Below are 10,963 nucleotides of genomic sequence, written 5' to 3' on the forward strand. Positions count from 1 at the left end.
ACTATTTCATTTGTCTCTAATTACTTGTCCACTTTTGAATTGACACACCTATTAAGAGATGAATAATTGACATAGTGAATTTATCGTTTTACTCCTATTAATTATGAAGCGGATGAATTAAAAACTTAATATTTTCAAGAAATTCTACCTTTTCCAAAGTAATTAATTGAGGATATTTTTTTTTATTTGTCAAAATGGATAAGTGATAACTAAAAAAAAATATGGACAAGTAATTAAGGAGAGAGGGTGTAGTTGTTTGAATATCAAAATACTAAAGATGCCAAAGTATTTCATTTTATTATGCCCATACTATATGTGCAGAATATTAAAACAGGTAGTTGCAGTTTGAGAAACCTCCAAATAGAAAGTTACAGTAGTTGTTCCACTCTAGTTGCAGTTTCCTCCTCAGCAACAAATAGTATAATACCAATGAAAACGATGATTGATGAATGATAGCTACTTGTTCAGTGAAAAGCAGCACAAATCATGCTGCTCTTCCTTGTCCATCCAAAACAGCGTTTACTTTTTGAGTTAGAAAATACAGTAATGACGAAATCCAACTTTGTTAATTCTTCCATTGATGCTGCCGTCAATTCTCCTCCATCCATATCCACAAAAATAAACTTTGTTTTTTATATATATATGATGTTGCTATTTCAACTGCTACTATTGTATTGCGCTATTTGCTACTGTAGTAGATGATTGTTTATACTTGTGGTTTTGTAGTGTGCAGAGCAAAAGGGAAGGGAGAAATTGAAAAAGGGAATTAGGTCATGGAGGTTGATTCTAGTGGGAATCCTAATTGGTTATTTGATTATGAGTTGATGACGGATATTACTTCTGCTGCATCTGTTACCGTCGCTGATTTTCAGTCTCCGGCTACTATTGATTTCAGCTGGCCTGCTCAAACAATCTATGCTTCCTCTAATCTCATGTGGGTCTGCTCTTCCGCTTTTTTTTTTTTTTGGATCTAAGGACTCATAAAGTGAATTTTATGAGTTTGCTCTGAATTGGTATTACAACTTCCTTTATAACTTCAAGCATGTGAGCTTTGCATATTATAATCTGTTCCAATTGAGATAACTGGTAAAGTTAGTTTGAGTTGTGGAAACAGCTAGCCTCTTGTAGAAATGCAGGGTAAGGCCGTGTATAATAGACTCTTGTGTTGTGATCTAGCCCTTCCCCAGATCCTGTGCATAGCGGGAGCTTAGTGCATCGGTCTACCCTTGCAATCGAGATAAAGGAGGAAGGTTGTGGTATGGGGTAGGGGTAGCTTCAACAAGGACGTGTCACTTCTGCCAGCCTGTAGTTTGAAAAGTTGTTAGTTTCGAGTATGAGGAAACTGTCTATCGGCTATCAGTTTGTGTTGAGGTTATAGATTCCTCTCTAGATTACATTACTTTAAGTTATAGAAAGACTGAAATTATGTTTAGTATGATTTATAACCATCAGCTTTTCCACCAAGGAAATTGTAAGTAACAACTACGATAGATTGTCTAATCTTATGGGCACGTACATGTTTAATGTCTTGAGAGGATGACACTAAGTGGTGGGACATCAGCATTTTACTGAAGCTGTTGTTTTGCTTTTACCATCTCCATATTCTGATGGTCACCTATCTCTTTCAGTGCTGAAACAGATTACACATTTGCGGATTCAGAAGTCAGTAAGGAGGCAAGCTCACGAAAGAGGTAAATAAATCATCCATTTCTTTTATATCATGGTTTGTTAGGTTTGGTGAACTCTTTTTATTACATTCTTCTTGTTTTAGAGATCTGGATCTGTTTATATATCCTATGTTCTAGTAAGGAGAAAGTCTATTTGACTATGGTTGTCCACTCTTAAATGTACTCATTTAAGAATTTTTCTTTCTAAATATGTGTTAGCTACAACTATGTCATAGGCTAAAACGAAGTCTAGAATAGCGTTCCTTCATTATTCCTAATATCATAAGTCATAACCATATCCCCCATGTATTGGGTCAAAATGTCGTTATCTTTACCTAAATGACCATTTGGATCTCCACAAATAAAAAACTGTTGGTCGCCTGGAATACCTTGAACCAAGGTGCCCGTATCTTCCAAATATTTAGTTTTTGTTTCCACATCTAGTCCTATTTAGGGAGGATAGGCAGTAATGATATCATTGTTCCATTTTCGTATGCAAGACTTAATGAGATTACCCTATCCTCACCACGCTTCCCCTCTACAACCTTGTCTTTAACTCTTGGTTCTAGAATAATTGAAGTCCACACTTCATTCCCTCTACAACCTTGTCTTTAACTCTTGGTTCTAGTCAGTAATGATATCATTGTTTCATTTTCGTATGCAAGACTTAATGAGATAACCCTATCCTCACCATGCTTTCCCTCTACAACCTTGTCTTCAACTCTTTTTTTTTTTTTGATGAAGTAACCTTGTCTTCAACTCTTGGTTCTAGAATAATTGAAGTCCACGTTTTTATTTGCGCTTTGTGCTTAAAAACCCCAACTGATCTTAGAGATTTTTTGTGCTTTTTGCTTTTGATAACACTGCACACCACAACCCTCCTCCTTTATATGGGCTCGAGACCGGCCATATGAGCAAAAGCTCATACAGGTAGAGTTAAAGGCTCTTCCTCCCAATCACTCCTTTAAGTTTTATGTTTGTCTTTCACTGAGAGAAGTTTATTGATTACTCAAGAAACCTATTTTCCTTGTGAGGTTCTTGGTTGTAGTCTAGTAACTTTTTCAGCACAATGATATCCTGATATAACAAACATTAGACAACACAGCTGGCTAGTTTCTTTATACTTCTTCTTTTTTCCTTTTTTACGAAGAAACTATTGTTGCTTCTTGTTGCTGAGAGTAGGATAATTTATTAATGATCTCAGTATAATTATTACAAAATAGGGTTTCTATGCAGTATCTTTCACCCCAGTTCTCTTGCTAATCATCTCTATTGAGCTCAGGCATGAATTTCAGATACTGTGACTTATTGAAAAATTTTACATTCAGTTTCCTATTTTGTGGAGAATCCATTTAGAGTACCAATCTGGTGTGGATTGGTGTTTTCTTGTTTCAAGGCTGTATAAGGGTTTTGCTATTATAATTGATAATTTCCATTTGAAGGACTATCATCTCAAATTTGAACTGTCTATGTAGAAATCTCTGTTTCAGGTTTCACAGTCCAATCTATCTAATTGCTAAAAAGAAATGTTAACATTTGACGGAACTTTATAGATATCTTCAATTAATATGCATCCTTTCCAATAGTCAGTTATAAAATTTTAGCTTCAATACACTGCATCCTATCTATTGGGATTCTACCATTACACCTTTTTTCAATTGATTCATTTTGTTGGCGCTTCTAAGATGGATACAGCTTATTAAGTTTCCAGAGTAATTTTCCTTTCGCTATGGGCTCAAAGTAGACAGATAGTTTTTAGCAACTTTAGAATGACTGTACATGTGATTCTTGTTCTTCTATACCTACATACACCATCAAAATGAGAAATGAATGAATTCACTTTCACAGTGTTGACCTGAACATAATTTTCTTAATTTTAGAGTTGTGTATCACATAAATTTCACATAGGATTCCTATTGGTCATGGCTGTACTCTTGCTAGCCATCCTTGTTTATATCCTTTTCCAGTGTCACTTTTTCCAATGAAAATATCCTTCAAAAGGTTGGCCATTAAAGTGAGTTGCTAATAGCTTATAGCCCTTCCCTGCATCCCCAATAAACAAAAAAATGAAAAAGAAAAAGACAGAAAGTTTTTATGTTAAAACTGGTTGTTTCAGATAGCATTTTCTAATCAAAGAAAAATGTCATTTGAACTGGTATCATTCATTTCTTGCTTGTATATCTACTTAACTGTACGTACAGGTTAAAAAGTGAATGGTGCAGCTCTCCGAGATCTAAGGCATGCCGAGAGAAATTGCGGAGGGACAGACTGAATGAGAGGCATGATCTCTCCCTCTAGATCTCTTTCTTGTGATATATTGGCTTTCTTATGAATTCTCACATCCAAATCTGACATCATATAGGTTCCTCGAATTGAGTTCTGTCCTTGATCCTGGAAGGCCACCAAAAACTGAGAAAGTTGCAATTCTGAGTGATGCTCAAAGGATGCTGATTGAGCTGCGAACTGAAACCCAGAAGCTGAAGGAGTCAAATGAGGAACTGCAAGAGAAGATAAAAGAACTTAAGGTGTAGTTTTAATTATAGTGCCACTGAATGTCAGTTGTACTCTCTAAACTTCCATTCGTGCTAGTTTTCTTTAGCTCTCTGTTGAGGCACTTCTAAAAGAAAAACTTATGTATCTTCAGGCAGAGAAGAATGAGCTCCGTGATGAAAAGCAAAGGCTAAAGGAAGAAAAGGAGAATTTGGAGCAGCAGGTTAAAAGCTTAGCTTCTAAACCAGGATTTCTCTCCCATCCTTCTGCCATGGGAGCTTCATTTACTGCACAAGGACAAGTCGCTGCAGGCAACAAATTGATGCCTTTCATTGGTTATCCCAGTGTTGCAATGTGGCAATTCATGCAACCTGCTGTTGTTGACACATCTCAAGATCATGTGCTCCGTCCTCCAGTTGCTTAAACTGAATTTGCCAGGTGACTTGCTACTGGAGCTTTGTTCTTTTTTGTTGCTCCTGTGAGTGCTAAAGGTGACAAACAACTGAGACAATTTGCTGGTTGTATTTATATGTCTAGCTTTTATGTATGAGTCAGTCTTGATGGTTTGCTAAATCATGTATATGACGGGTATATACTCACCCGAAAAACAGTTACGTATTATGATTCCCTAGATGGGATTCCTTCTGAAATAATTAAACTTGGTTGTATGCACATTATACACTGTTTTAGCTAAGCGCTTCTGCAGTCAGTAGTATATTCTCATCTAAATTGACTCTGAAGACTTGGCTTATTTTGCTTGAGAGGCCATTTTGGTTACTTTCTGCACTCACTACCAGAATTCTTTTCCTTGCACTAGGATTAACTATTCCGTGTTTTCTTGATACCCTGGTTCTTGTACTAGATTATACTTTGTTTGCTTTGTATACTTGTTAGGAAAGAGGTCAACCTCTGTTCGATTTATGTGGTTCCGAAATTCACATCTAGGGCTTCTAAACTCTGTGAAGCACATATTTTCAGACTATTTGCACTGTGACAAGCAATATGTTGAGAAAATTTCAACAGTTAAGTTTCTTTGAACCTTTTGTTAGACATCAGCATAGGCTGTGTAAGACTCCACATTTATTGCCTCTACTTATTTTACTGAATCAAGAAAGTATTCATGCTTTAGGGTAGAAAATCTCAATGTTTTCCATTATATCTCTGTCAATAATTTGCACATTCATAAGATGGAATGTTGAAGAAACAACCAAGACTGAGGAAAATCAGGTACAAAATAGAATTAAATGAAACATAAAACGAAAAAATGACAACATCTTCAAAATATTGTTTGAAGGCTTACAGAAGGAACATCATCATAACAACAAAGCCAAATCCCACAGTAGAACCAGCAACGACACTGATTTTATCAGCCGATGATGGGGAAGATGTGGCAGGTGCAGAAGCACCAGGGGCCTCAGCAGAAGGTGGCAATCCCGGGGCTTCAACAGAAGGGGATGTTGGAACGCCAGTAGGAGGCATGGCTGGGCTGTGAGCATGGGAGGACTTGGAAGGTGACATTGCAGGGGAAATTTTATGTATGTTTCTGGGTGAGGGTGCTGATGAAGACTTGGGAGATGGTGATGAAGAGGGAGGGGAAGCAACTGGGGGTTTAGTCATGGGAGTTGGTGGTGGAGTTTTGGGTGTTGATGGTGGTGGAGTTGACGGAGTTGATGGTGGTGGAGCTTTCGGGGTTGGTGTTGGTGTTGGTGGAGTAGCCGGTTTGGCTGGTGGGGGTGGGGTAGCCTTGGGAAGAGTGTTGATTTCGAGTTTCATTCCTCCTACATTACAATGTCCACCAGTTCCACAGATGAAGTATCTCTTGCCTACAGAAGCTAGAGTGATTACTGTCATCCCTCCAGTATAAATTGCAATAGGAGCTGTAATCTGGCAGGTCTCAAAACCAGCCTTTGTGACTTCTAGCACAGAATGGCTTAGAGCATATGAAAAAACTGTCAAGAAAACACAAAACAAGGCATTAGATGGATGGATGCCAACAAGTTCTAAAAAGATAGTCTATCTTTTAGATGGCTTACTCAGATCATCTCCGACGAAGAAAGTTTTCGATGCAGCCCATGCTTGAACATCAGTAGATTGGTCCCATCCACCATTAGGACCTCCCACTGTGTAATTTGTTGCCATGGCTGAACCAAGCAGCATGGCTATAGCAGCCAAGCTCATCAACATTCTTAGCATTGCCATAACTTCTTCAATCAACAAAGAATTAGCTAATTTGGCTGTATTACTGCTGCCAAATTAGCTAATTCTGTATGTCTTGGGTCTTGCAAGATCTTAGCTATTTAATGCAACTATACAAAACACGTTGAATAAGGAGAAGGCATTATTTTAATTTCAAGAGGCACTGACAGCTTGTTCCATAAAAAAAGTCCCCTGTCAGTTTTTAATTTTAATTATACTTGCATGCTACTCCTTCTAGAGTCCAAATATTAACACAAGAACATGGCAAAAATGGTGGAGCACTATACAACAATTCATTCATCAAACGGCTTTCTTCAACGAATTTAACTTCTATGCAATAAAAGGTAATTTCATTTAAATAAACATTGATCGGTTATCTATTATAAGTAACATGTTAAAATTACACTGATATTATAATAAAGAAATTGTGACTCTTCTTCAAATTATATGACCTTTAGTAATAATTAAAATTAAGGAACCAATAGTTTTACGTATTAATTAAGTTTATATGGTCTATTTGTATAGTTGAAATTTGTTTGTTGACAAAGAAACAAGGAATCACGGAGAGCATTGCCTAAAGAGAAGACTTATTCCTAAATCCTAGTGAAGGTGATTCTAATTAATCATATACAACTTATAAGCCACCACTATGATTTAAAAAATTATGAAGACAATAATTTTGGACCCTGTCATGTAACTGGATGCACGTTCCACCTCTATCCTTGCTATTCTCTTACGTCATAATTTATATGACACAACTCAGCTTTCGAAAGTCAAAATTTTTTGAATATATAATTTTTAAGATTTTTGAAAAATAATTTGAAGACTATATAAGTATTATAAGTCACAAAAAAAATAATAGTTTAAATATAAGTAAATTGTGATAAAAAATTTTTTATTGTTTGTATGTCATGTAGTAATTATAATTAACACTAGCTAATGGAGATACTCAAAAGTTATAAATTCATGTGGAATCCCCTCCCCACATACACATTTTTTCTCTCAAATTTCATAGCTGGATGTTGAACAGGGCCAAGTCAATTCACAATGGTCAGCTAGCCAATCAAATTTAAAGATAATGATATAACTAGGAGATAAATGATCAAATATATACTTGAAGTATCATTTTTATTTGAGTTACATATTTAAATTATCGATAGTTAGTATTTTCTACCTAAATTATCATTAATTATTTATCAAAACATATTTGGAAGCTGATTATTTTATATGCTTATACTTGTAAAAACATACTAGATATTTTTGTTATGTTATTTTATTAATTTATAAACAAACTTGATATGTATTACGAGGCTTACACTTCACCTGTAGTAAGTAAAACACCTCTCCTCACACTTTTAAAATAATGATTATAGTTGATTTCACCTATACCTTGTCTGTAAATAAGGTTAGTAGATAATGAAGTATTGTCTTGCTTTTCAATGAGATTAGGATTGGTGATAGTCTGGAGTACCATATTTGCCGTAGTATTAGCTTTATTCATGTAGTTTATTGCTTTTGTTTGTAACTGTTGTTTATTATGTTTCGATTATCACATTATTTCATTATTGTTATTGTTCCTTTACTAAATGCTCTGCACTATTTTCCGTATTAGTTTTCATGTTTTTTTCATTGTCATTTTTCCTTTTTGTTCTTATTTGATTTGCTACACTTGAGCCGAGGGTCCTTTAGAAACAACCTCTCTACTTTCACAAGATAAAAATAGGTCTGCGTATATCCTTTCCAGACTCCACTTGTAACCTTTTTTTCTCTAGTACTCTCATCACTCAAGACAACAAAAAGGGAAATCTTGATCAAGTTTCAGTCAAAATTGAGACTTCTTTCTGGTTAACTCACAAGTAACAAAGGTTTTCTTACATGTTTCCTAATTTGTTTATGTGCCAAAGTTTCCTATGATATACATCAATTCCAAGTAAACACATATACAAAACTGATTTCCCAAAGAAAAAAACTTCCCCTGATTATGTTTGGCATCGAATTCTCTTCTATCATTGAACTTAAATGCTCAGAAAACAAACAACTCTGCCATGAACAAACTGCTGGCATCTTGCTACTGTCAAATCTTCTTTTTTTCTCCGGAGCAATGGCTTTTTCAGATTCAAAATTTCATGAGAATAGAGCACGATCAGATCAGGCAATTGGCGGGGAGACCATCAAATGGTTGCTGAATGTCTCAGGAATATATTGTACTAATGCTGCATGTGAATTAGTTCATCTTCCTTGCATTCTCTTATTGCTATTTCCATAACGTTGCTCGATGTAGAAGGTAATACATCACAACAATGCCTTCTTGGAGCAAGCAACTACTTATAACATTAGACCAAAAGATCCAAAAATTAGACACTAAACAATTTTACAAAGAACAGAATTTAGAGAGCAAAAGTTTTAAGATACCTGTTGTTTATCAAGGACTAACTTGTTTGACAACACTCTGATTTTTTCGACTCTTCTAGGTGAACTCCTGTCAAATTTGCATTTCTCAAATGTTTTCTTCTTGTAAATAGTCTCAGTTCCATTTTTGCCTGAAGAAACTTTGTCCAAGAAAAAAACAAGCTGCCTTCGGCATGGATCAGGTTCATATTTCTTTGTATCAAAGTCGTATAATCCACCTAAATGGCTGCTTTTCCAGGGAGCGTAGCTCTCTTGTGCGCGCTGAACATTTGGTAAAAGCACATGCTTATCAAACACTTGAACAGCATATCCCCAAGACACTGACACAGTCCAAGAAAACCAACTATCATAGCAAACTGTTTGCTGCAAAATTCGATGTGGATCGAAGCTTGCAGCATTGTACAAATGCTCCAGAGCCTTCACTGTTGTCATATTTGGGAATATAGGATCAATTTCCTCCATATGATGCATAGATACCAATGGCCTAATGGGATGTGCAGCTAACATTCCAAACACATTTTTATGAAAATCCATCTGGTATTTCAATTTCATAAAAACAGAACAACATAGTCAGAAATGCAAAATTCACAAAAATGAAAATGGCAGAATACATCGACATCCCCTTAAATCTGTCAGTAAATTCTATTTAGGCACTCGAACTACAACATGTTCAGATGTAGCACCTGAATATATAATAAAGTGTTCCCATTAAACACTTCCAACTCAAATTTTGGAAAAATCTTTTGCTCGTGTTTTCAAGTGCTCGTTATAAAGATAAGTTAACCACTTAAAATATACCAGCTCCTCTGATAAAACCTCATGCATGTTCCAATTGATGTCAATGTGTAATGTGATCAACTTATCTATGTAATGAGTGTGTGTGAACACGGTATAGAAACCTTTTCAAAATATGATCCAAAAGTGTCTAATTGGAACAAATCATAGTTCGACTATCTAAGTGAAATTCACAGACAAGTTTAAGGGTTTGCCGATATATTCAATGTACCTGATGAAATCCGGGCTCATGAGTTAATCCAACACCAAGCTCAGACAAACAAGCATGAATTCTCCCATCACTTCCATACAAATGAGGGTATCTTTCTATACAAGAATCAAAAACTTTAGCCAAAACTTTAGCCAATGGATAACTTATAGCAAAACCAGCTCCACCAAAAGCCATTTCATAAGAAAAAAACTTGTTCTGCATAAAACTTTCTGAATTTGTCCCAATGTAATACCAAAATCCATGATCATACTTAGAAAGTGTCATAACCAAATTTTCTGGGAAGAAAATTGTATCATCATCACCAAACACAAACCATCTAACATTAGTATAATTAAGCCTCACTGTCTCCAAAACGACACGTGCCACACGTATAGCTGATGGGGTCCCACCTTTATGTGTATATCTAAATCAGAAGTATCCTCAGAAATGCAAATTTGAGGCAAAAAAGATTCATCATCATTTGTATCATTTGATGAAAAATGTGGTATTTTTTCAAGAAACACACAACCCCTCATTTTTTTAGGCTTCCACCAAAGTTTAACATATTCTTTTCTTTTAGACCAAGATAACTCATTTGATGCAATCCCAAAAACAACATGATCAAGATTTGTTTGTGATGATAAATTATTTTCATCATTTTGTAATGAAATTGAGGTATGAAAATGCTTATTTGGAGCTAGAAAAATGGAACAAACAAAATAAATTATGAAACTAAAACATGATATTATAATGAGATTCTTGAATTTATTGGTGGAATTATATTGTGTCTTGTTAGAAAAATGAAAATTTTGCATTTCTAAGGATGAATTTTGAAGACAAAGGGAACAAGGGGTTTAGAGAAATTCTATTCACTACAAGTCTACAACCCCTTTATGGAGAAAATTTGACAATCTTTTTAATTTGCTTTTTAGAAAATCAGTTACATGTGTACATGTTTTTATTATTAATTACGAAGAGTTACTAATAGGAAAAGTTAGGTTACTTTTGAGTTTTTGAATATGTAACGCCATGTTTGAGTCCAATTAGAGGTCTCCATGTGGTGGAATTGAGTCAATAATGTTGACGTGAATAAGGAAAATTGGTGAAAAAAACAGAATGTGTTTTGTCATATTTGAAGAAAATGAAATTAGTAAAAGTCAATGTGTGTGAAAATGTGAAAATTATGAAGAGGTGTATGACATGTGTTAATTTACGA

At 35.2% G+C, this 10,963-nt stretch overlaps 2 protein-coding genes and 1 pseudogene across 4 annotated transcripts; 1 reads left to right on the forward strand and 2 right to left on the reverse strand.

The window, feature by feature from the left end:
• Positions 1-354: 354 nt before the first annotated feature.
• LOC125817511 (transcription factor ILR3-like) lies at positions 355-4,853 on the forward strand. 3 transcript variants are annotated; one of them, XM_049497054.1, is made up of 6 exons: positions 355-588; positions 727-934; positions 1,629-1,691; positions 3,869-3,946; positions 4,030-4,192; positions 4,312-4,853. In XM_049497054.1, exons 2-6 carry the CDS (start codon positions 774-776, stop codon positions 4,579-4,581), a joined length of 735 nt encoding a protein of 244 aa, XP_049353011.1. In that variant the 5' UTR covers positions 355-588; positions 727-773; the 3' UTR covers positions 4,582-4,853. The 3 variants fall into 3 exon arrangements, with proteins under 3 accessions (XP_049353011.1, XP_049353010.1, XP_049353012.1); XM_049497053.1 differs by having other exon boundaries at positions 361-934; XM_049497055.1 differs by lacking the exon at positions 355-588 and having other exon boundaries at positions 690-934; positions 3,890-3,946.
• Positions 4,854-5,453: 600 nt separating this feature from the next.
• Positions 5,454-6,497, reverse strand: LOC125817468 (uclacyanin 1-like). The gene is made up of 2 exons (XM_049497002.1): positions 6,191-6,497; positions 5,454-6,106 (listed from the first exon to the last, which is right to left on the reverse strand). The coding sequence occupies exons 1-2, from the start codon at positions 6,354-6,356 to the stop codon at positions 5,454-5,456; spliced, it is 819 nt and encodes a 272-aa protein (XP_049352959.1). The 5' UTR covers positions 6,357-6,497.
• A 2,002-nt stretch (positions 6,498-8,499) lies between these two features.
• On the reverse strand, positions 8,500-10,562 carry LOC125817436 (uncharacterized; annotated as a pseudogene).
• Between the last annotated feature and the right edge of the window lie 401 nt (positions 10,563-10,963).

The sequence above is a fragment of the Solanum verrucosum genome, unplaced genomic scaffold (assembly GCF_900185275.1).
Source record: "Solanum verrucosum unplaced genomic scaffold, falcon-dt-bn FXZP01000280.1, whole genome shotgun sequence".
NCBI lineage: Eukaryota > Viridiplantae > Streptophyta > Magnoliopsida > Solanales > Solanaceae > Solanum > Solanum verrucosum.

Bases quoted from the DNA above. Each gene is read 5' to 3' on its own strand.
- LOC125817468 (XM_049497002.1), bottom strand. From the start codon at position 6,356: ATGGCAATGCTAAGAATGTTGATGAGCTTGGCTGCTATAGCCATGCTG. The intron at 6,107-6,190 runs GTAAGCCATCTA...TTTTCTTGACAG, and splicing joins CTTCGTCGGAGATGATCTGA to TTTTTTCATATGCTCTAAGC.
- LOC125817511 (XM_049497054.1), top strand. From the start codon at position 774: ATGGAGGTTGATTCTAGTGGGAATCCTAATTGGTTATTTGATTATGAG. The intron at 935-1,628 runs GTGGGTCTGCTC...TATCTCTTTCAG, and splicing joins TATGCTTCCTCTAATCTCAT to TGCTGAAACAGATTACACAT. The intron at 3,947-4,029 runs GCATGATCTCTC...GACATCATATAG, and splicing joins AGGGACAGACTGAATGAGAG to GTTCCTCGAATTGAGTTCTG.